The sequence below is a fragment of the Lampetra planeri genome, unplaced genomic scaffold, assembly GCF_965212315.1.
Source record: "Lampetra planeri unplaced genomic scaffold, kcLamPlan1.2.h2 scaffold_246, whole genome shotgun sequence".
NCBI classification, from domain to species: domain Eukaryota; kingdom Metazoa; phylum Chordata; class Hyperoartia; order Petromyzontiformes; family Petromyzontidae; genus Lampetra; species Lampetra planeri.
This window is the reverse complement of record NW_027615075.1, coordinates 26998-52924: the sequence shown is the minus strand read 5'-3', so window position 1 is coordinate 52924 and position 25927 is coordinate 26998. Positions and strand designations below refer to the sequence as shown.

The 25927-nt window shown below is 57.1% G+C and overlaps 1 protein-coding gene across 1 annotated transcript; it reads left to right on the top strand.

Moving 5' to 3' along the window:
- Positions 1–13354: 13354 nt before the first annotated feature.
- Positions 13355–24759, top strand: LOC144740626 (leucine-rich repeat transmembrane protein FLRT1-like). The gene is made up of 4 exons (XM_078623421.1): positions 13355–14679; positions 15936–16187; positions 22639–23932; positions 24041–24759. Exons 1-4 carry the CDS (start codon positions 14128–14130, stop codon positions 24757–24759), a joined length of 2817 nt encoding a protein of 938 aa, XP_078479547.1. The 5' UTR covers positions 13355–14127.
- The last annotated feature ends 1168 nt before the right edge of the window (positions 24760–25927 follow it).

Here is a 25927-nt window from a genome sequence, read left to right as displayed (position 1 = left end):
TCTTGATTTCAAGCTTTCGTGACTGCAGGAATCCATACTCTTTGGTTCTTTCGGTAAAGTGGCGTAGGTAGAAATTAAATAAAACAAAAATAACTACGTGACTTTACCCAAAGAACCAAAGAGTAGAGATGCAATCTACTGGACATCTGGGAATGAAAGAGCTTCATGGTTTATCGGATTTGTGCCGTATAAATGAATATTCGGATTCTGACAATCGGAGTCTCATCGATGCCCAGGTGCCGCCAAGGGATGATCCCTTATTGGGCAATCACAATTTCGCACGCCGATGGATCTGCCCGCTCTGAGATGGAGTTGGAGGCTTCGCTGCCGAACCTGCCGCTCAGACCTCGAGCATCGCCACCAGCCGCACCGAGGCGACGCAGCCTGCCTGGGTGTTTAGTCTCGTCAAACACTGCAACCCGCTCAGGTCCCCCCGTGAGTGACCGGGCAATCGTTTGGAGACAGCGGAATAAGTTGCCGTGGGTCGTGTGCTTATCACCAGCACGAGGTCTCACTCCGAATCGGTGGGGCGAGATTATATTTTCATCTTCTGCGTAGCGCTGCTGCTCTTTGGAACGCCACCTGGTTAGGATCGTTCCGCACGAAGTTTCGGATCTTCTCCGCCACGGGCATGCCCTCCGTTCTCTGCGCTTGCTAAAAGTGGACCCCTCCTCAAGGAGAATCCCATCCCCCTTTGAAACATTCGCCCCGTGTTGAACCAGACTGGATTGCCGTGTGAGGAGCTCACGAATGTTTTACAAGTTCTGGACACTGTCCCCATCATTAGGGAGCTCCTCTGGCACGGGCGTGGCCGCGTTGGCTGGGACACGCGGCCCGCATGCTGTGCCACCGCATGGCCAAGCAGCTTCTGTTTGGCCGGACAGAGTTCGCCTGTGACTTTACTCACACAGACCTCGCACAAAGACGGCAATAACCCCCCCCCCCCCATCGTTTGCCGTACAGGCCTTAATAGGTGCTCGCAAACAGCACGTGCCCCTATAGTCTTCTAAGGCTATACAGGGGATGTTTGTCTTTGGTGGTGCGAGAGATGATGATGATGATAATGATGATGGTCGTATATGGATGATGGTGATGTTAGTGGTGATGTATTGGAACTATGACCGCTGGGTTAGTGGCGCAGGCCACTAACCACGACATTACCGCTCCCCACCGACAGTCCTAGACCACACCACGAGGCCGCGTGCAGCCTGGACAGACTGCTGGGGCGAGTGCCGTGAGCAGCAGCAGCAGCCCCTGTGAAGGTCGTCACGGCCAGCGCCACATGAGCATTGTGTCTCCCCACTCGCCCGACCACTCACACCACCACTCACACCACCACTCACACCACCACTCACACCACCACTCACACCACGACCACTCACACCACCACCACGACTCCCACCACCATTCCCACCACTCCCACCACCACCACCACTCCCACCACCACTCGCACCACCACTCACACCACCACCACTCCCACCACCACTACCACCACCACCACTCCCACCACCACCACTCCCACCACCACTCCCACCACCACTCACACCACCACTCACACCACCACTCACACCACCACTCACACCATCACCACTCCCACTCGCCCCACCACTCCCACCACCACTCACACCACCACTCACACCCACCACTCACACCACCACTCACACCACCACCACTCCCACTCGCCCCACCACTCCCACCACCACTCACACCACCACTCCCACCACCACCACTCGCACCACCACTCACACCACCACTTCCACTTCCACCACTCCCACTCGCCCCACCACTCCCACCACAACTCACACCACCACTCCCACCACCACCACTTGCACCACCACTCACACCACCACTCCCACTTCCACCACCACTCGCACCACCACTCCCACCACCACCACTCCCAGTCCCACCACTCCCACCACTCACACCACCACCACTCCCACCACTCACACCACCACCACTCCCACCACTCCCACCACCACTCACACCACCACTCCCACCACCACTCCCACCACTCACACCACCACCACTCCCACCACTCCCACCACCACTCACACCACCACTCACACCACCACTCCCACCACCACCACTCCCACCACTCCCACCACCACTCACACCACCACTCCCACCACCACTCCCACCACTAACACCACCACCACTCCCACCACCACCACCACTCCCACCACCATCACAACCACTCCCACTCCCACCACCACTCCCACCACCACCACCACTCCCACCACTCCCACCACCACCACTCCCACCACTCACACCACCACACTCACACCACCACCACTCCCACCACCACCACCACTCCCACCACCATCACTCCCACAACCACTCCCACTCCCACCACCACTCCCACCACCACCACCACCACCACCACTCCCACCACTCCCACCACCACCACTCCCACCACTCACACCACTACCACTCCCACCACCACCACCACTCCCACCACTCACACCACCACTCCCACCACCACTCCCACCACCACCACTCACACCACCACTCCCGCCACCACCACTCACACCACCACTCCCACCACCACCACTCCCACCACTCCCACCACCACCACCACTCCCACTACCACCACCAGTCCCACCACCACCACTCGCACCACCACTCCCACCACTCACACCACCACCACTCGCACCACCACTCGCACCACCACCACCACCACTCACACCACTCCCACCACCACCACTCACTCCACCACCACCACCACTCCCACCACCACCATTCCCACCCACCACCTCTCCCACCACCACTCCCACCACTCCCACCACCACTCCACCACTCCCACCACCCCCACCCTCCCCACCACCACTCCCACCACTCCCACACCACCACCCCCCCCACTCCCACCACCACCCACCACACCCACCACCACCACCACCCCCCACCTCCCACCCACCACTCCCACCACTCCCCACCACCACCACCCCACTCCCCACCACCACTCCCACCACCACTCCCACCACTCCCACCACCACCACCACCACTCCCACCCACTCACACCACCACTCCCACCACTCCCCACCACCACCACACTCCCACCACCCCCACTCCCACCACCACTCCCACCACCACCACTCGCACCACCACTCCCACCACTCCCACCACCACCACTCGCACCACCACTCCCACCACTCCCACCACTCGCACCACCAGCACCACCATTCACACCACACCCACCACCACCACCACCACTCCCACCACCACCACCACTCCCACCACCACCATTCCCACCACCACCACCACTCACACCACTCCCACCACCATTCCCACCACCACCACCACTCCCACCACCACCACTCACACCACCACTCCCCCCACTCCCCCCACCACCACTCCCACCACCACTCCCACCACTACCACCACACCACCACCTCCACTCCCACCACCACTCCCACCACCACTCCCACCACCACCACCACCACCACCACTCCCACCACCACCACCACCACTCACACCACTCCCACCACCACCACCACTCACTCCACCCACCACCACTCCCACCACCACCACCACTCCACCACCACCATTCCCACCACCACCACCACTCACACCACTCCACCACTCCCACCACCATTCCCACCACCACCACCACCACTCCCAACACCACCACCACCACTCACACCACTCCCACCACCACTCCCACCACCACCACTCACACCACCACTCCCACCACTCCACCACCACCACTCCCACCACCACTCCCACCACTACCACCACCACCACTCCCACCACCACTCCCACCACCACTCCCACCACCACTCCCACCACTCCCACCACCACTCCCACCACTCCCACCACCACCACCACTCCCACCCACCACCACTCCCACCACCACCACCTCTCGGTGTTGTCCGCCTCTCCCGCGCCTCTCGCAGACCCACGGCGCCCGCGGTGGGCGGCGAAAATTGGATTCCTCCCTCCCCACCTCGCTTCTGTTGGTCGCAATTCCCTTGCCGCCCGCCCGCCCCACACATCCACCCACCCACCAACTCACCAATACATCCACCCACCTATCCATCCACACACAACCACCACTCACCCCACACATCCACCCACCCACCAACTCACAAATACATCCACCCACCTATCCATCCACACACACAACCACCACCTACCCACACAACCACCACCTACCCACACATCCACCACCAACTCAATAATACATCCACCCACCCACCTATCCATCCACACACACATCCACCACCCACACATCCACCCACCCATCTAGCCAACAACAACCACCGCCATTCGCCACTAAGTAGCGGTGTCGTCACCACGATGCTTGTGCAAGGCTATGTGCACCTTGAGGCCACGTGAAGTGTCGAACGCCCGCTGGCAGGAGGTCACGGGGCAGACCTAGATGGCCCAGTCGACTGACCGAGATGACCGAGATAACTGGCTGATGCACCACCTGTGCCCCTACTGTGCCAACGTGCTGTGCTGTAGTCACCCCGGCGCTCCGCTCGTTGTTGTGAGCGTCGCTCCTCCGCCCTCCGTTGTTGTTGGAGGGCGACTGCCTCCAACTGCCCAGTAGCGTCCTTCACGAGCCTCCTCCACTGAGGCCGATCTTGAGACCGCTGTTACCAGTCATCGGCAAGTCCACTCAGCTCCACATCCTCCTGTACCACATCACTCCATCTCCCTCTAGCACGTGCCGCGCCCCGTTTCGCCCCCTCGATCCGGCCAAACAAAAGCTGTTTAGGCATGCGGTGGCTGGGCATGCGGGCTACATGAGTAACATGACCCAGCCAACGCAGCCTTGCCTGCCGTAGGAGCTCGCCGATGGGACTTTGTCCAGATCTTTCAAGGATTTGTGAGCTCCTGACACAACCCAGCCTGCAGGTTAAATCCAGGATGGATCGTCGGGGGGGCCAGCCCTAAATGTCTCTAACCGGCGAAGATGTTCCATTAGGGGGGGGGTCCACGTTTCGCAAGTGTAAAGAAGGGAGGGAATAACCGTGGCCGAAAAGACCTGAAGCTTCGTGCGGAGCAAACAGACCAGGTAGCTTCCACACAGCGTTACGCAACCGATAAAAAGATAATGCCGCTCGACTGATTCGGAGTGAGACCTCTGCTGTTAAACCGGAGCCGGTCATGAGCACACTGCCCAGGTAGGGGAAACTCTCCACTCTCTCAACAACTACCCTATCACAAATTTCCAACCACACACACACACCTATCCATCCCCCCCCCCCCCAACAAATCTACCCACCCACCAACTCCACCAATACATCCACCCACCCACCGATCCATCCATACACACATCCGCCAATCTAACCAACTCCACATCCACCCATCGATCCACCCACCCAACCACCGATCCACCCATCCACGCACCCACCCACCTATCCATCTACCCACTAACACATCCACCTCCCCCTCAACAACCCACCTAGCAACCCAACAACACAACCCATCCGCCAACACATCATTCTACTCACAACAGAAGGACAAAGATCCCCCGTGTAGCCTTAACAGACTGTAGGGGCAAGTGTTGTAAGCGAGCATCTATGAAGGACGGCACGGCACACGAGGGGGTGGTGGGCCAGCACCACGCCCGGCCGCCTTTGTCTCCCCCAGTGGCGATGTTTACTACACACCGCATCGGGTACTCGTTTGAGGCTGAGTCGACCTAGGGGAGGCCCAGGACTGTCACTGGTGGTGGCCGTGAGCGGGAACGAACTCGGGTCGCCTGGTTCCTAGCGCAGCGCAGCGCTAATCGCTACTACACTACCGCTCCTCACCTATACCCCCCCACTCACACACACACATCATTCCACTCACACGCCAACACACCCACCCACCCACACATTCACCCGCAAATCCACTCACCCACGCAGGCCATCACTCACTCACAGCTCCCTCCCTGCCTTCCTGCCCACAGCCCCCACGCCACCAATCCCCTCCCCCTCCTCCTGCACCCTGCACCACGTTCTCATGCGTCCACATCAAACGGTCCCCCCCCCTTCCCCCGCCCTCCTAATGTCCCCACATTAAGCCGGGGTGATGGGCATGGCGTGTGTGTGATAACGTCTTGAAACGCTCCCCCTCACTCTGAGCCCTCCTTCTGAAGCCCATCTCCCATTGTACTGGGCTCTCTCCTCTCTCTCTCCCTCCACTCTCTCCCCACGCTCTCTCCACGCTCTCTCCACGCTCTCTCTCCGCGCTCTGAGTGTTGCTCCCTCGCGCGAGCCGTGGGGTTTTCTCCGGGGTTGCACGTGGAATTATAAACGCGTCCTCGTCATTGATTGGGGCTGAACTCGTCTTTAAAATAAATACATATATTATAATAATAAATATAAACGTAAAATAAATACCCAACGTAGCGGCAGCAGCGGTACCCTCCCCGGCTCTCCTGCGTAAATAATACATGATTCTAATTATTCTAATTAATTGTTTTCATTACATGAGGTCGTGGCTTCGATCCCGACCCTGACGCCTGCTGTATATTTGGAGTTTGCCTGTCTCTCTCACCCCGTGGTGAGATGTTAACTACCTCGCCTGGTGTGCAGGAGGTCGTGGATTCGATCCCGACCCTGACGCCTGCTGTATATTTGGAGTCTACGTGTCTCTCTCTCCCCGTGGTGAGATGTTAACTACATCGCCTGGTATCCAGGATGTCGTGGGTTCGATCCCGACCCTGACGCCTGCTGTATATTTGGAGTTTGCGTGTCTCTCTCTCCCCGTGGTGAGATGTTAACTACATCGCCTGGTATCCAGGATATCGTGGGTTCGATCCCGACCCTGACGCCTGCTGTATATTTGGAGTTTGCGTGTCTCTCTCTCCCCGTGGTGAGATGTATCTACATCGCCTGGTATACAGGAGGTCGTGGGTTCGATCCCGACCCTGACGACGCCTGCTGTACATTTGGAGTTTGCGTGTCTCTCTCATCATCACGGTGGCTATGCAATGTTATCTACCTCGCCTGGTATACAGGAGGTCGTGGGTTCGATCCCGACCCTGACGACACCTGCTGTATATTTGGAATTTGCGTGTCTCTCTCTCCCCGTGGTGAGATGTTATCTACATCGCCTGGTATCCGGGAGGTCGTGGGTTCGATCCCGACCCTGACGCCTACTGCTGTATATTTGGAGTTTGCGTGTCTCTCTCATCATCACGGTGGCTAGGAGATGTTAACTACCTCGCCTAGTATACAGGAGGTCGTGGGTTCGATCCCGACCCTGACGACGCCTGCTGCTGCTGTATATTTGGAGTTTGAGTGTCTCTTTCCCCGTGGCCGCGTGGATTTTTCTCCGGGTCCTCTGGGTTTTCTCCCCTCCACATTTATAATTGACTACACTCGTTCAGAGTATTTTGGCTGCTATAAATGTCCACGAGATGATGATCTTAATCCACTCCGTTGAGCTATCATCTACGACTGCCAGGTCGCTTCTGAAGAGCTACACAGCTCACTGGGCATTAACTGGTCAAATAAAATTAAGTAGTAATACATTATAACGAACTGATACATTGTCATGGCCAACGCATCCCAATGTTCTCGTAGCGGGAACGTGCTGGGAATGGCTCTTAGAGCGTCCGGGCTTTTTTGTACAAAGACATGTCTTTGTCTGTGGGTAGTGGGGAGACAAAGGCGGCCGGGTTAAATGTGTGACTATCCCCCCCCCCGCCTCCTCCACCCTCCCTCCCCCCCCGATTCGATAAATGATCAAAAATTTCCGTCGCAATTCGAGTATCGATGAATAACGTGATGAATGCGAGTTCCCTGCAATCTCCCCCTCTCTCCGTCACTCCACTATTGAATTCTCTTCTCTCTTCCCTCCGTCTCCCTCTCCTTTCTCCCCGCTCTGTTTCTCTCTCCTCCCCGCTCTGTCACTTCTGCTCTCATCTCTCCCCATCACTCACCACTCCTCTCCCCTCCCCTCCCCCTTAACTCTCCCCTAAAAATCTCTCTTCCCGCTTTCATCTATTCCACACCACCACCACCATCTCTCCTCTATCGCTTTTCCCTCTCGCTCGGACTCCCCCATCACTCATCTCTCTCCCCCCCTCTCTCTCCCCCCCAACGCTCTCCCACACCATCTCTCTTCCTCTCCCCCCCCCCCACCCAACGCTCCCCCCACACCATCTCTCTTCCCTATCTCCCCCCTCTCCCCCCCCCCCACGTTCTCCCACAAACATCTCTCTTTCCCTCTCTCCCCTCTCTGTCCCCTCTCTCCCCTCTCTCCCCACGCTCTCCCACACCATCTCTCTTCCCTCTCTCTCCCCTCTCTCCCCCCCCCCCACGCTCTCCCACACCATCTCTCTTCCCTCTCCCCCCCCCCCCTCTCTCCCCCATCTCTCCCCCCACGCCCTCCCACGCTCTCCCACACCATCTCTCTCCCCCATCTCTCTCCCCTCTCTCCCGCTCTCTAACCCCACGCTCTCCCACACCCATCTCTCTTCCCTCTCTCTTCCCTCTCTTCCCTCTCTCTTTCCCTCTCTCCCCCCACGCTCTCCCACACCATCTCTCTAAGCTCTCTCTCCCCTCTCTCTCCTCTCACACCATCTCTCTCCACCTCTCTACCCCACGCTCTCCCACACCATCTCTCTCCCCTCTCTCTCCCCCCCACGCTCTCCCACACCTTCTCTCTCCCCTCTCTCCCCCCTCTCCCCCGTCGCCGTGGGAGTCTGGCGCCCTCTGCTGGACAGTGAAAGGGGGGTGGGTCCCTCCTCCGTCCCACGCGAGTGTCCCAGGGTCACGCGTGGACTCCCCCACTGCCCTATCAGCAGCGTAGCAGAAGTGGTGGGGGGGAGGGGTGGTGCCTTGCACCCCCCCCCCCATTCCGCCGACAATCACCACGAGATAAATACAAACTAAAATCTATGTTTTCATTTATTCTGGCAGGTGAGCTGTGTAGCTGTCTTTCAGAAGCGGCTGTGGCCGTCACGAATGTGGTAGCTCGACGAAGTGGCGGGTCTCCATCATCGTCGTCGTCGTCGTCGTGTGGAAATGTCGAGCAGCAGCCAAACACTCTGGACGCGGTGATGATGATGTCGGTTTTAGGTGTGGGGGGAGATCAACACTTGGGAGGACCCGGAAAAAAACCACGCAACAACGGAGAGAGAGAGAGACAGAGAGACACAGAGAGACACACAGAGAGACAGAGAGAGACAGAGAGAGACACGCAGAGAGACACACAGAGAGACAGAGAGAGACACACAGAGAGACACACAGAGAGACAGAGAGAGACACACAGAGAGACAGAGAGAGACAGAGAGAGACAGAGAGAGACACAGAGAGACGCACAGAGAGACAGAGAGACAGAGAGAGACACACAGAGAGACAGAGAGACAGAGAGACACAAAGAGACACACAGAGAGACAGAGAGACACACAGAGAGACAGAGAGACACACAGAGACACAGAGAGAGACACACAGAGAGACAGAGAGAGACACAAAGAGAGACCCGTGAGCGGAACGATGACGATGATGCGAGTTGGGCAAAGCGGAGGCCGCGATGTGGGAAAGCCTCGCCGGACCCGATTGCCACACCACCCCCTGAGCTGATCAATCGGCCACTCCACCACTCATGTCCTGACTACGCCCGCTGATGCGTGTCAGCTGGACTTCTTGGGCACCGTACATAGACGAGCGTGCACATCGGAGATGCGGCACCATTCCGACAACCTCGCAGTAGCAGCAGCAGTAGCAGCTGCAGCAGCAGTAGCAGCAGCGGCGTTGGGCTCGACTATCAAACTATCGGAACAAAGACGGTGACCACCGCATCATCATCATCGCTCGGCGATTTCAGAGGCGCTGCTCCAGCGGCCGTCTGGAACGCTCTTCCCTTCCGATATTAGGAAGCTACTGTGGAGCTCTGGCACTTTGAAATCATGATCATCACCATCATCGAGATGACGAGTCATTTCTTTAGAACTGATCGATGTTGAGGTTAGTTTGTTGTCCTTTCACCGCAACTCCGATTAGTGCGGTTGGCTACGTACGGTGCGAAAGGAGTTCAACATACAGGATATCCATATGCATACTAAACTAACTATTCCAACTTTTTATTTTACCAGGTAAGGCCCCACTGAGCTGTGTAGCTCTTTCTCAGAAGCGACCTGGCCATCACAAATGATAGCTCAACGAAGTGGACTCTCATCATCATCATCTGTGTGGACATTCATAGCAGCCAAACACTCGGAACGCGTGGCGATGTTCATTCTACATGTGGAGGGAACAACCCGAGGACCCGGAGAAAAATCCACGCTACCACGTGGAGGGAGAGAGAGAGACGCAAACTCCAAATATACAGCAGCAGGCGTCAGGGTCGGAATCGAACCTACGACTTCCTGCACACCAGGCGAGGTAGTTAACATCTCATAGACACCGTGGTGATGATGAGAGAGAGACGCAAACTCCAAATATACAGCAGCAGGCGTCAGGGTCGGGATCGAACCTACGACCTCCTGCACACCAGGCGAGGTAGTTAACATATCATAGCCACCGTGATGATGATGAGAGAGAGAGATGCGAACTCCAAATAATCAGCAGCAGGCGTCAGGGTCGGGATCGAACCCACGACCTCCTGCACACCAGGCGAGGTAGTTAACATATCATAGCCACCGTGATGATGATGATGAGAGAGAGAGACACGCGAACTCCAAATATACAGCAGCAGGCGTCAGGGTCGGGATCGAACCCACGACCTCCTGTATACCAGGCGAGGTAGTTAACATCTCCTAGCCACCGTAATGATGATGATGAGAGAGAGACGCAAACTCCAAATATACAGCAGCAGGCGTCAGGGTCGGGATCGAACCTACGACCTCCTGCACACCAGGCGAGGTAGTTAACATATCATAGCCACCGTGATGATGATGATGAGAGAGAGAGACACGCGAACTCCAAATATACAGCAGCAGGCGTCAGGGGTCGGGATCGAACCCACGACCTCCTGCACACCAGGCGAGGTAGTTAACATATCATAGCCACCGTGATGATGATGAGAGAGAGAGAGAGACACGCGAACTCCAAATATACAGCAGCAGGCGTCAGGGTCGGGATCGAACCCACGACCTCCTGTATACCAGGCGAGGTAGTTAACATCTCCTAGCCACCGTAATGATGATGATGAGAGAGAGACGCAAACTCCAAATATACAGCAGCAGGCGTCAGGGTCGGGATCGAACCCACGACCTCCTGCACACCAGGCGAGGAGGGAGTTAACATCTCATCGCCACCGTGGCGTCCCAAAACTCGTCTGATTCTTGAGACTCATACCTTCTTTGCCCAAATAAACACGGTGCGTGTGTGTGCGTGTGTAGCAGAGAGTAGGGAGCGGTGGAGGAGCGGTTGGCGCGCTGCGCTACGAACCCGGCGACCCGGTCACGATAATTATCTGAACCGGTCCCGGACCTACCCTAGGTCAACTCAGCCTCAAATGAGTGCCTGCTGCAGTCTGTCAAAACATCGCCACCGGGGAGACGTGTTGCCCGTGGCGGCCTTCAGAGGTGCTACTCGCTAACAGCACTTGCCCCGACAGTCTGTTGAGGCTACACGGGTGGAGGGGGGTGGGGTATCTTTGTCTGTAACGCACCGGGATGACGTCACTCGAGAGATTGGGGCCAGGTGGAGGGGAGGGGGAGGGGTTTTTGACGTCAAAACCGCGGGGGGGGGGTGCCGGTATCGACGTCACGCGAGATTGGGGCGAGGTTCACAATCTTTGGGTCTTTCGGTAAAGTCACGTGGATAGGTTCAAAGAGAATAACAAAAAAACGACGACGACGTTTCGATCACAACACAAGCGATCGTCATCAGCAGGACGACCGCTTGTGTTGCGATCGAAACGTCGTCGTTTTTTTGTTCTTTTATTGTTATTTTCTTCGAACGACGATGACGACGACGACAATGATGACGACGATGATGATGATGATGACGATGATGATGACAATGATGACGACGACGATGATGATGATGATGACGATGATGATGACGACAATGATGACGACGACGATGATGATGATGATGATGACGACGACGACGATGATGATGACGACAATGATGACGATGATAATTATGATGATGACGACAATGATGACGATGATGACGACGACGATGATGATGATGATGGACGACAATGATGACGACAATGATGACGACGACGACGACGATGATGACGATGATGATGACGATGACGACGATGATGATGGGCCCACTTAGTTGAGCTGTCATTTGTGATCGCCAGGTCGCTTCTGAAACAAAAACAAGGATCTCGACGCAGGGGTTGGTGACGTCACGCAGGGGTTGGTGACGTCACGCAGGGGGTTTGGGAACGCGCTGGCGAGGCTGGGAGTCATTGCCATTTAATTTCTTGACGCTGTTTTCTTCCCATATATATGAAAAAAATGTATACATTTCCGTGTGAAAACATCAATTGATGACCTAACCAGCCTCTCTGCATATCGCTGCGACTAATAAACAACAACAATAACACTGAGCCCTTGTCCCCTTGTCGTCAGGTGTTGACGCTGAGGAGTGGCGGACGAGGGAAGATGATGGTGATGATGGCGATGATGATGGCGATGGGGGTCGTGGGGGTGATGGGGCTGAGAATTTGAACTCGGCCACTCGAATGTGCACACGACGCTAGAAGATAACGACAAAAGCAGCCTTGTTATAATCCGTGTATTGTCATCCTCAAACAATTCGACTCGTGTCACCAGCCCCTTGCGTGTGACCGAGGTGAGTAGCCCGCCCACCTGCAGCACGGGGAGACGCCAGGCGACGTGGGACGTCTCGAGGAAGCTCGCTCCGTGGTGGAGACGACGAGGAGACGGCAGACAGCTCGTCCCTGCAGAGACGGGGAGAGGGAGGCCGCGTCGGGAGACAGAGAAAGAGACAAAGAGAGACAGAGAGATAGACAAAGAGAGAGAGAGAGAGACGCACATAGAGAGGCACACAGATACAGACAGAGAGAGAGACACAGATACAGACATAGAGAGACACAGATACAGACATAGAGAGAGAGACAGAGAGAGAGACGCAGAGAGAGACACACACAGATAGAAAGCAAAGAGAGACAGAGGGAGACCAAGAGAGAGCGAAAGAGATACAGAGACCGACAGACATCGATCGGCACCGCCACAAATAGGTGAAGTAATACTCTCTCTGAAAAGCAGCTGTTGTCGCTTGCGGCGGTGTAAAGTGGGGGGGGGGGGGGGGGGCAACTGCCCCGACCGCAGTCATCCCGACGTTTACTGGACGTCAGCTTGGTCGCGAGCGAGAGAGAGGGAGGGAGGGAGACAGACAGGACAGGGCGGGTGGGAGTCGTCAGCGAGACAGACGCCACTGTGGTCGAGGCTAGAGGAGTGGGGAGGAAGGGGGGCTGTGAGCCCCCCACCGTCTGGTCGAGAGTCGATGGAGGTCCCCCCGCTTCCGCCGGCAGGCGGGTGAGCGAGGGCGATTGCAGGGGCTGCGCCTCGAGATTTGTGGCGGCGAAGACGTCGCGATGGCTGGGCGGGCTTGAAGCTGTTGGGCCCTTTTTCACTTTGGCCCCAGACGCACAGAGGTCATCAGTCACTTCGAGGTCATCACTTCAAGGTCAGCAATCCCATCAAGGTCACTAATAACATCAAGGTCATCAGTCACTTCGAGGTCATCACTTGAAGGTCAGCAATCACATCAAGGTCACTAATAACATCAAGGTCATCAATCACTTCGAGGTCCCCAGTCACTTCAAGGCCACCACGTCGACGAGGAGGAGGAGGAGGCTGTCACCCGCGGGGGCCCCATGTCCCAGCACCTTCTGACAAACTTCGTCTTCCTCGCGAGCGATGTCGTCCACTCGAGAGAAGGCTGCTCGGCAAGACGATGCACTGCGCAGAGAGAATTCGTGCAAGCCGCGGCGATGATGAGGTTTGGCAGTCGCGTCACTGCTGTTGCTGTTGCAGCCGTCTTAAGTGCGAATATTAATCATCAACATCATCGACATCATCAAGATCATTATCGCCAGGCAGCAGCAGCGGATGGGTCGTTGTTCTGTGCGCTCTGTCAGCGGATATCGGCCACAGCCGGATAGCGATCAGTCTCAGCAACAACATCGACACCACCACCAACAACAACATCAACGACAACACCAACATCAACGACAACACCAACAACAAAAATGACATCTCCAGTCGAAGCCACAACACCCAACGCAGCTTCCAAGCCACAACAGTTCAGCCAACACCATCCACACCACCGACACAACCACCACGAACACCACCAACAACACAACCACGGTCAACACGACCACCAGCACAACCATCACCACCACCACCACAGCCAACACGACCACCACAACAACCACCACATCCAACATCACCACCAGCAGCACAACCACCAGCAGCACAACCACCACCAACTCCACAGCCACCAGCTGCACCGGCATCGGCCCCGCGCTCTCCACTCCCCATTGCCGCAGCTGCTGCCGCTCCTCGTGCTGCCGCTGCTGCTGCTCCGCTTGCCGCACGTGTCCTGCGGGCCGGTGGCGGCAGCCGCAGCCGCCTCCTCGTGCCCCGCGCCCTGCCGCTGCGACCGCAGCTTCGTCTACTGCAACGACCGCGGCCTCGCCGCCATCCCGTCGGGGCTGCCGCGGGGCGCCACCACCCTCTACCTGCAGAACAACCTCGTCAACAGCAGCGGGCTGCCCGCCGACCTCAGCAGCCTGCTGCAGGTGCGCAGGGGGTGGGGGGGGGCTTGTGGGGGGGAGGGGGAGGTGGTGGTGGGGGAGGTCGTGGGGGAGGTGGTGGTGGGGGAGGTCGTGGTGGTGGGGGAGGTCGTGGGGGAGGTGGTGGTGGTGGTGGGGGAGGTGGTGGTGGTGGGGGGGGAGGTGGTGGTGGTGGGGGAAGTGGTGGTGGTGGAAGAGATCGTGGTGGTGGTGGGAGAGGTCGTGGTGGTGGGGGAGGTCGTGGGGGAGGTGGTGGTGGGGGAGGTGGTGGTGGTGGCGGAGGTGGTGGTGGTGGTAGGGGAGGTGGTGGTGGGGGAGGTCGTGGTGGTGGTGGGAGAGGTCGTGGTGGTGGGGGAGGTCGTGGGGGAGGTGGTGGTGGTGGTGGGGGAGGTGGTGGTGGTGGGGGAAGTGGTGGTGGTGGAAGAGGTCGTGGTGGTGGTGGGAGAGGTCGTGGTGGTGGGGGAGGTCGTGGGGGAGGTGGTGGTGGTGGTGGGGGAGGTGGTGGTGGTGGGGGAAGTGGTGGTGGTGGAAGAGGTCGTGGTGGTGGTGGGAGAGGTCGTGGTGGTGGGGGAGGTCGTGGGGGAGGTGGTGGTGGTGGTGGGGGAGGTGGTGGTGGTGGCGGAGGTGGTGGTGGTGGTAGGGGAGGTGGTGGTGGGGGAGGTGGTGGTGGGGGAGGTCGTGGTGGTGGTGGGAGAGGTCGTGGTTGTGGGGGAGGTCGTGGGGGAGGTGGTGGTGGTGGTGGGGGAGGTGGTGGTGGGGGTGGTGGGGGAGGTGGTGGTGGGGGTGGAGGAGGTGGTGGTGGGGGTGGGGGAGGTGGTGGAGGTGGTGGTGGTGGGGGAGGTGGTGGTGGGGGTGGGGGAGGTGGTGGTGGGGGTGGGGGAGGTGGTGGTGGGGGAGGTGGTGGTGGTGGTGGTGGAGGTGGTGGTGTTTGGGGGAGGTGGTGGTGAGAGGGAGATGGAGGAGGCTGGGTGGGGGAGGGGCGAGGTGAATTGATGGTTGACAAAGTGGCTGAGTTGGTGGTTGACTGCGTGAACGAGTGGGTGAACGAGTGGGCGAAAGAGTGGGTGAACGACTGAGTGGTTGATTGAGTCGTTGAATGGGTGAATGAGTGGGCGGTCGAGTGGGTGAGCGAGTGGGCGAGTGGGTGGTCGAGTGGCCGAGCGAGTGGACGGTTGTCTGAGCGGATTGCTCGATGCGCGCAGAGGGCTGCCGCCCGTTCACATCCCCCCTCCCCTCCCTCCCCTCCCTCCCTGCCCCTGCAGGTAGACATGGTCTACCTGTACGGCAACGAGCTGGAGGTTTTCCCCTCGAACCTGCCGCGGAACGTGCGCGAGCTCCACCTGCAGGAGAACAACATCCAGACGGTGTCGCGCGAGGCGCTCGCCCACCTCCAGAGGGTAGAGCGCCTCCACCTGGACGACAACTCCATCTCGAGCGTGGGCGTGGAGCGTGGCGCCTTCCTCGAGTGTCGCTCCCTCCGCCTCCTCTTCCTCTCCCGCAACCACCTGAGCCAGGTGCCACCAACCCCGCACACCTGCCCCCCCCCAGCCACCACCTCGAACGCGCCCACTCGGACACCCCCCACTGGGCCACCCGCTCTGCCATCCACTAAGCCACCTAATCAGCTACCCACTCAGCCACCCACTCAGCCACCCACTCAGCCACCCACTCAGCCACCCACTCAGCCACCCAATCAGCCATCTACTCAGCCACCCACTCAGCCATCCAATCAGCCACCCAATCGTTCACCCACTCAGCCACCCAATATTTCGTCCACTCAGCCACCCACTCTTTCATCCACTCAACCACCCACTCATTCACCCACTTAACCACCCACTCGTCCACCCACTAAACCACCCATTATTTCACCCACTCAATCACCCACTCAGCCACCACTCCCTCAATCACCCATTCAGCCACTCACTCAGTCACCCACTCAACCACCCACTCAGCCACCCACTCAACCACCCACTCAATCACCAACTCGTTCACCCACTCAACCACCCCTCTTTCACGCGCTCAGCCACCCATTCAGCCACCCACTCAACCACTTCACGCCGGGGTCCGCGCGGGCGGCGTTCAGCGTCGCGCTCGACCTCGCGCCGCGTCCTTCACCTGCGCGCGGTTTTTTTCTGCGTCAACTCGGGACGGGTTTTCCCGTGATGGCGTGGAGGAGGTCGTGATGGTGTGGAGGAGGTCGTGATGGCGTGGAGGAGGTCATGATTGCGTGAAAGAGGGCGTGAAGGGGGGGGAGGAGGCCGTGATGGCGTGGAGGAGGTCGTGATGGCGTGGAGGAGGTCGTGATGGCGTGGAGGAGGTCGTGATTTTTGGGGAGGAGGCCGTGATACACTCAATAATCTTACACTGACTCACTCTCACATCATACACTGACTCACTCATCATACGCTGACTCACTCACACATCATACACTCACTCACACAACCACTGACTCACTCACACATCATACACTGTCTCACACACACATCATACACTGACTCACTCATCATACGCTGACTCACTCATACATCATACACTGGGAGTGTCATGCTGCCAGCTACTCCACTCGTACATGTCATGTATATCGTTTATTGTTAAATTTGAATCACAGTTCCTATGACTACTGTTGTTACATTGTTTTTATAACTTTATTTTGGTGATTTCGAAAACATTTGGTGAAGCCATGTTTCTTGCGGAAGTGCGGAGTTGGCCTGAAAACTGTAATCTAAATTGTGTTATGGTTGTTATTGTTTGACTTGCATCACACTGGGATTTTTGCACACAGCGTTGTAATACGGTGTTTTTTTTCTGGAAGATGTGCTGGTTTATCCAGGATGTTTCTGTTGCGTGTCGTCGCTTTAAGATGTTCTCTGTTCAAATTTTGTTTGTTGCGGTTGCACCCGACTCAAGAGCCGCATGGCTCACAGGGCTCTACCTAATAAATTTAACTTGAAATGAAACTTAACCACCCACTCGTTCACCCACTCAACCACCCATTCTTTTACCCACTCAGCCACCCACTCAGCCACCCACTCAGTCACCCACTCAGTCACCCACTCAACCACCCACTAAGCTACTCACTCGTTCACCCACCCGCTCAACCACGAACTTGTTCAACCACTCAACCACTCACTAATCCACTCACACACCCCAAAGACAAAGTTGCGCAGTATAGCCTAAACAGACAGTTGGGCCAAGTGCTGTTAACAAGCAGCACCTATGCAGGCCGGCATGCCACACGAGGGGTCGGTGGCCAATACCACGCCCGACCGCCTTTGTCTCCTGTCACCATGAGGGTCACCGTGACGGTTAGGGTCACCATGAGGGTTAGGGTCACTGTGAGCATTAAGGTCACCGTGACGGTCACCGTGAGAGATAGGGTCAATGCAAGGGTCGTCGTGAGGGTTGGGGTCACCGTGAGGGTTAAGGTCAGTGTGAGGGTCACCGTGAGGCTCACCGCGAGGGTCACCACGGTCATGCCTAGCAGGGTCACCTACAGGCAGCATTTTGTGGGTAGCACTCTGGTCAGGGGGCAGGCGACTAATGGCGAGCAGAGAGTCATGGAGGTCTGGGTTTAGGGTCAAGGGCCGTGTTCAGGGCCGAGGGTTGTGTTTAAGGTCGAGGGTTGTGTTTAGAGTCAAGGGTTGTGGGCCCTGTTTAGAGTCGAGGGTTGCGTTTAGGGTTGAGGGCTGTGTTCAGGGTAGGGGGTCATGTGTATAGTTGAGGGCTGTGTTTAATGTCGAGGGTTGTGTTTATGGTCAAGGGTGGTGTTTAGGGTCGTGAGTCATGTTTTGGGTCCAGGGCTGTTTCATAGTCGAGGGTCGTGTTAATGGTCGAGGGCTGTATTTAGGGTCAAGGGTTGTGTTTAGGTTCAAGGGCCATGTTCAACGTCGAGGGCTCTGTGTAGGGTGGAGGGCCATGTGTCGGATCAAAAGCTGTGTTGACGTTCAAGTGTCGTGTTCAGGGTCGAGGGCTGTGTGAAGGGTCGAGGTTGTGTTCATGGTCAATTCTTAATTTGAGGGTCGAGGGCCATATTCAGGGTCGCGAGCCTTGTGTACGGTTGATGGTTGTGTTTAGGGTTGAGGGTTGTGTTTAGAGTCGTGTCGTGTGTTTTGGGTCAAGGGTGGTGTTTTGGGTCGAGGGTTGTGTTGAGGGTCTAGAGCCGTGTTTAGGGTCGTGAGTCATGTTTAGGGTCCAGGGCCGTGTTCATGGTCGAGGGTCGTGTTCATGGTCGAGGGTTGTATTTAGGGTCAAGGCTTGTGTTTAGGATCGAGGTCCGTGTTTAGGATCGAGGTCCGTGTTAAGGGCCAAGGGCCATGCGTAGGGTCGAGGGCCATGTTCAGTGTCGAGGGCCGTGTGTAGGGGGAGGGCTGTGTTTACGTTCAAGCGTTGTGTTCAGGGTTGAGGGCAGTGTGAAGGGTCAAGGGTTGTGTTAAGAGTCAAGGGTTGTTTTTAGGGTCGAGTGTCGTGTTTAGGATCAAGGGTGGTGTTTTGGGTCGAGGGTTATGTTTAGGGTGGAGGGCCGTATTTAGGGTCGTGTGTTGTGTTTATGATCAAGGGTTGTGTATCCAACTGTTGTGTTTAGGGTCAAGGTTTGTGTTTAGGGTCTAGGGTCATGTGAAGGGTCGAGGGTTGTGTTTAGGGTTGAGGTTCGTTTTTAGGGTCAAGGGTCGCGTTTAGGGTCGAGGGTGTGTTTAGGGTCAAGGGTTGTTTTTAGGGTCGAGGGGCGTGTTTAGGGTCATGGGTCGTGTTTAGGGTCGTGGGTTGTTTTTAGATTCGAATGTCATCTTTAGGATCGAGGGTCAAGTTGAAAGTCGAGGGTCGTGTTTAGAGTTGAGGGCCGTGTTCAAGGTCGAGGTCCGTGTTTAAGGCCAAGGGCAGTGCGTAGGGCGAGGGTCATGTTCAGTGTCGAGGGCTGTGTGTAGGGTAGAAGGTTGTGCTAAGGGTCGAGCGTTGTGTTTAGGGTAGAAGATTGTGCTAAGGGTCGAGGGTTGTGTTAAGGGTCAAGGTTTTTGTTTAGGGTTGAGGGCCGTGTTTAAGGTCAAGGGTTGTGTTTATGGTCATGGATTGTGTTTAGCATCGAGTGTTGTGTTTAGGGTAGAGGGCCATGTTAGGGTCGAGGGTCATGTTCATGGCCAAGGGCCGTGTGTGGGGTCGAGGGCTGTGTTCAGGGTCTATGGCTGTGTTCAGGGTCTATGGCTGTGTTCAGGGGCTATGGCTGTGTTCAGGGTCTTTGGCTGTGTTCAGGGTCGAGATCCGTTTTCAGCGTTGAGGGCCGTGTTCAGGGTTGAGAGCTGTGTTCAGGGTCTATGGCTGTGTTCAGGGTCTATGGTTGTGTTCAGGGTCTATGGCTGTGTTCAGGGTCTATGGCTGTGTTTAGGGTCGAGGTCCGTGCTTAGTGTCAAGGGCCATGTTCAGGGTTGAGAGCTGTGTTTAGGTTTCAGGGCCGTGTGTAGGGTGCAGGGCCTTGTATAGGTTCGAGAGCTGTGTTCACTGTTAAGGGTCATGTACAAGGTGGAGGGCCCTGTGTAGAGTCGAGGGTGTGTTTAGGGTCGAGGATTGTGTTTAGGGTTGAGGGCCGTGCTTAGGGTCGAAGGTTGTGTATAGGGGCAAGGTTGTGTTATGGGTCAAGGGTTGTGTTATGGGTCAAGGGTTGTGTTTAGAATCGAGGTCCATGTTCAAGGTCAAGGGTTGAGTTCATGGTCAATGTCCGTGTTCAGGGTCGATGTCCGTGTTTGGGGCCAAGAGGCGTATTTAGCGTCGAGGGCTGTGTTCATGGTCAAGGGCTTTGTTTAGTGTGAAGGGCCATGTTCATGGCGAAGGCCATGTGTAAGGTCAAGGGCCATGTTCAGGGTCAAGAGTTGTGTTCAAGGTCTAGAGCCATGTTTAGGGTCTAGGGCCATGTTTATGGCCGGGCGCCATGTCTAGGGTCTATGTCTGTGTTCAGGGTCTATGGCTGTGTTCAGGATCTATGGCTGTGTTCAGGGTCTATGGCTGTGTTCAGGGTCTATGGCTGTGCTAGGGTCTATGGCTGTGCTATGGTCAAGGGTTTTGTTCTGGGTCGAGGTCAGTGTTCCGGGTCAAAGGCCTTGTTTAGGGTAGAGGGCCTTGTTTAGGGTAGAGGGTTGTGGATAAGACCATGGGTTGTGTTCAGGGTCAAGGGTTGTGTTCAGGGTCTAGCGCCATGTTTAGGGTCGAGGGCCGTGTTTCAGGCAAATGCCTTGTCTATGTTCGAGGGCTGTGTACAGAGTCTAGGGTCGTGTTTAGCTTCGATGGCCATGTGTAGGATTAAGGGTTGTGTTCAGGCTCGAGGGCCGTGGGTAGGGTCGAGGGCCATGTTTAGGGTCGAGGGTTGTGTTTAGCGTTGAGGGTTGTGTTTTTGGATGAGGGTTGTGTTAGGGTCGAGGGTTGTGTTTACGTTCAAGGGTTGTGTTTAGGGTCAAGGGTTGTGTTTAGTGTCGAGGCTCTCGAATCTAGCTGCCTGAGGGAAGAGAGGGAATAAATTCTCACGAGAAGTTGTTTGATTGATCCGTCTCATTTTTATGCATGGATGTTGAACTTCTTCCAAGAGCCGAATGGCTCACAGGGCTATACCTAATAAATGAAACTTGAAACTTGAAACATAGCCAACCGTGCTAACCTGAGGTGCGGACGGCAAGCACAACAAACTAAACACAAAGAGATGTTCTAAAGGAACGAGTTTGTCAATCGAGATAATGAATTTAAAGTGCGTAGCTTCAGTGGCTTCCAGTCGGCCGCAGAAGCGCATCTGAAAGTGCTGCTCGATGCGGTGATCACGTTTGATGCAAAGTTCCGTGAGTAAACATCACGGACGAGGTCACGATCTCGGACGATGTTGATCGAGTTCGTCGGGCCCACAGAGCACGCGAGCGAGATAACCCCGTCTCGGTTACAAATGAGCGCCCTGTTAACGTGATGAAGGGTGATGAGTCGCTCTCCGTGTGTTGAGTGTTTGTGGTGTGTGTATTGTGCTTGCGCATCGTGTGTATTGTGTTCGGTATATATGTGTGTATTGTGTGTGTTTGGCGTGTGGTGTGTATTGTGTGTGTATCGTGTGTGTATTGTGTATTGTGCATGTACTATATGTTGAACTTCTTTCACACTGCACATAGCCAAGCGTGCCAATCGGAGGTGCGTGTGTATTGTGTGTGTATTTATGTGTGTAGTGTGTGTACTGTGTGTATATTGTCTTGTGTAAAGTGTATGTATATATTTTGTGTATTGTATGTGTATTGTGTCCATCATGTGTGTGTGTACTGTGTCTTCTGTACTTCTTTTGCACTATACGTAGCCAACCGTGATAATTCGAGGTGTGTATAGTCTCTATTGTGTGTGCATTGTGTGTGCATTGTGTGGTGTGTGCATTTTGTGTATTATGTGCATCGTGTGTGTGTGTGTGGTGTGTGTCTTGTGTATTGTGTGCATCGTATATGTGCGTGTATTATGTGTATTTTGTGCATTGATGTGTGTATTGTGTATGGGTATTGTGTCTGTACACACATACATGCTCACCTCCGTTTATCTCCCTACGCCACCCCTCGTATCTTCATGACCCAATCAACGCCCGAGTTTGACGTAATGATCATGTTCTGTCTGATAAATCACGGTCACGTGAAAGTTAATTATTGCACGCGATGCGGTGCTAAACAGTAACTCCCTGTTTTCGCTTTATCGTGGTTTTTCTTTCATGCAAAGTTTTTGCTTAATGCACACCACGCCCGCTATAACGCGACGAGTCTAACACATGGCGGACTACTCGTGACAATGCGAGTCTGTCGTGTAATGGACTACTCACTATAACGTGGGTCTAGCGTGTGATGGACTACTCGCTACAAGGTGGGTCTAGCGCGTGACAGACTAACCAACAACAAACAAACCCCCCCCCAACACCACCACCGCCGCTAACGGAGCGAACCACACTTCTCCACCCCCCCCCTCCCCCACCAGGTGCCGGAGCGCCTCCCCACCGGCCTGGAGGAGCTCCGCCTCGACGACAACCGCATCGGCCACATCGACGGCGAGGCGTTCGCGGGCCTGGCGAGCCTCCGCCGCCTCGTCCTCGACGGCAACCTGCTGAGCGACGGCGCCTTGGCAGCGGACACCTTCCGCCGCCTCGGCTCGCTCGCTGAGCTCTCGCTCACGCGCAACTCCCTGGCGGCGCCGCCCTCCGGCCTGCCCGGCGCAAGCCTCCAGCGCCTCCACCTGCAGGAGAACCAGCTGAGCCGCATCCCCGCGGGCGCTTTCGCGGGCCTCGGGCAGCTACGGCGACTCGACCTCTCCAGCAACAACCTGAGCCACCTGCAGCCCGGCGCCTTCGAGGGCCTCGACTCGCTTGTGCAGCTGCTGGCACGCAACAACCCGTGGCGCTGCGACTGCTCCATCGAGTGGGTCCGCCGCTGGCTCAACTCGCGGCCCGTCAATGCCCGCGGCCTCATGTGCCAGGGGCCCGACGAGGTGCGCGGGATGTCCATCAAGGACTTGGCACCCGAGTCGCTCTCGTGCTCCGCGAGCTCGGAAGGCGACGGCGCCGGAGGGGGAGCCGGGAGGCATCGGTCGCGGCTCACGAAGCAGCAGCAGCCGCAGCCGTCGGGGCCAAGGCTGTCCGGGGAGGCGTCTCGCCCCTCGCCATCCGATGGCGCCGAATCGGCCCCGGCCACCGCAAAACCGCTGCCATCGCAGTCCCTCACCGAGTCCGCCACCGCTACCGGCGGTGCTGGTAGTCCCGGTGCCGGTGCCAGTACTGGTGGCGGGAGAGGTGGAGCGAGCGGTAAAGTCGGTGGAAGCGGCGGAAGAAGAGGTGCCGCGTTCAGCAACAACGGCGGCGGTGTTGGCGGTGGGAACTTCACCATGACCGTCCACCCCGCGGGCGAGGGCAGCGTGGTGGTGGGCTGGCACGGCCCTCCAGACGTGACGGCCTACCAGCTCACGTGGTCCAAATCGCCGCCGCAGCGCAGGCCGCCGCCGCCACCGTCGCCGCGTGGCCACCGGGAGGGCGACGGCAGCCCCGGGAGGCCGGCGGCGGCGCCGGTGCGCGAGGCCCTGGTGGCGGCCGACCGCTCGCGCTACGTGGTCACGGGCCTGGAGAGGGCCGCCCTCTACACGCTGTGCCTGGCGCCGCTGCGGCGGCCACACCGGGCGCGGGCGCCGCCGCCGTCCCGCAGGACGTGCGCGGATGTGAATGCCACGGCGGGCATGGCTCCCGTCACCGCCAGGATCGCCGAGTTCCCCAACGGCGGCGATGGTGGCGAGGGAGGACGAGGAGGCACGGAGGAGGAGGGGGAGGAGGCAGAGGGGGAGGAGGAGGAGAAGAAGGGGGAAGGGCCCGCGGGCCCGCGGCCGGGCCTGGAAGGTGGCGGCGAGCCCTCGCAGGGCTGGACGCTGCCCCTCGCCGCCATCGTCGGTGGCGCGGCCGCCTCTGTGCTCCTCGTGGCGCTGCTCGCCAGTGCCTGCTGCTTCGTGCACCGGACCGGGAGGCCGCATGGGAAGCGGAGGAAGGGAGGAGGAGGTGGTGCCGGAGGAGAAGGAAGCAGAATTGGGGCAACGGTTGGGGGAACGGCGGTCGGTAGGCTGGGAGGCGAGGACGGACTCGGGCTCGGAGCCGGTTCATTCGCTGGTGGCTGCAGCGGTGTCGGCGGTGGCGGTGGCGGTGGCATTGGGTCCGCGCGAGGCTATGGGCGCCCGCGCAAACAAGCCGATGACTACGTGGAGAGCGGCACCAAGAAAGACAACTCCATCCTGGAGATCGGCCCTCGCGCCAACTTCCAAATCGTCCCGCTGACATCGGCAGCGACCGGCGCCACTGGCATCGTGGGTGGCGGGAGGCCCCACATCGTGTCCGGGGTCGGGGTCTGCTGCTGCCGGCATGGAGAGCGGTGCGGCCTGCACAAGGAGGCGGTGGCTATCCGGACGATCTTCCCCACAAACGGGACCATCCTGTATAAGAACGACGGGCGCAACGGAGGAGGAGGTGGCAGCGGAGGACACGGAGGAGTCGGCGGCGCGGTCAGCAGAGCGATGTTCATGGATGAAGGGGCGGTGGGCGACATGGGTATGGCGAGGTTGACGTGACGAGAGGCGGACGGGGATTTGTTGGTGGGCCGAGGTTGGGGAGGTGGAGGAGGTTGTTGAGGCTGAATCTCTGGTGAATTTAAATTCGTGCGTGGGCAGCTCTGGAATAGTTAGAGGCAGTGCGCACTCACGCGCTCGTCATGCACAAGTGCATCTATATCATTCACAACAACCGCCGTTCGCCACTAAGTGGCGGTGACGTCGCCACAGTGCTTGTGCCAGGCTAGGTGCGCCCCAGAGGCCGTCACGAGAAGTGCGGAAGGTTGTCGCTGATGCTGGTGGGATGAAGTCACGGGACAGACCCAGGTGCCATGGGTTGACTGACTGGGATGATGCAATCATCTGTGCTCCCCACTGTGTCGGCAAGGCACAGTGTACAGACATGCATTCACACACACACAGTGTATGCATACACATGGTGTGCACAGAGGCTGGAGAAATACATGTTATAAACGTACATATAAACGTACGGACATACAGGTGTGCATACACTCGAAGTCCATAAGAAACGTACACACACAGGCATATGTGCACGTGCAGACTTACACATGTATACACACACGCAAATAGATGTTCACACGTTCTCGGATGCCCATACAAATAATCGCACGCAAACATACACACGCGAACAATCTCTTAGTAACACGCTCCAGCTTCAGAAGATGCTATAAATCCTCAGAATGAGCAGGATTTGTCAGCTCATCATCATACATAATACTCTATGATTGACGAGCAGGGCAGTCATTCCTTAACCGCACCCGGGCATCGATCAGCCTCCCCTTGTATCTGCTGCTCCAGATGGAAATTCCTCTGCTACAGCCATGTAAAACTTCTCCCACTACGTGGTCAAAGAAGACGTTCAATAATGTAGGGGCCAGAGGACATACCCTGTCGCAACCCCAAGGTGAACAGGAAATGGCTCTGACTCCCGGCCACGCAGCTTGACCTGGGCCTGCCCACCACCATCATGAAGGTCCGTAATGACTGTGAGATTGAGGGATGCCGAAAGCACAAAGAATAACCCAGAGCCCTGGCCCAATGATGGTATCATAAGGCCTTGGTCAGGTCAATACAGAAGAGACATCCGTCTTGTTGACAACTCTGTTGTAGCAGCGGAACAGAGAATGCGGCATCACCGTCTTGAAACCACAGCGGCCCTCCGCAAGCC

Excerpts from the sequence above, each read along its gene's own strand:
- LOC144740626 (XM_078623421.1), top strand. The coding sequence starts at position 14,128 with ATGACATCTCCAGTCGAAGCCACAACACCCAACGCAGCTTCCAAGCCA. Across the intron at positions 16,188-22,638 it reads CCCGCAACCACCTGAGCCAG|GTGCCGGAGCGCCTCCCCAC; the intron begins GTGCCACCAACC and ends CTCCCCCACCAG. Across the intron at positions 23,933-24,040 it reads GTTCCCCAACGGCGGCGATG|GTGGCGGCGAGCCCTCGCAG; the intron begins GTGGCGAGGGAG and ends CGGGCCTGGAAG.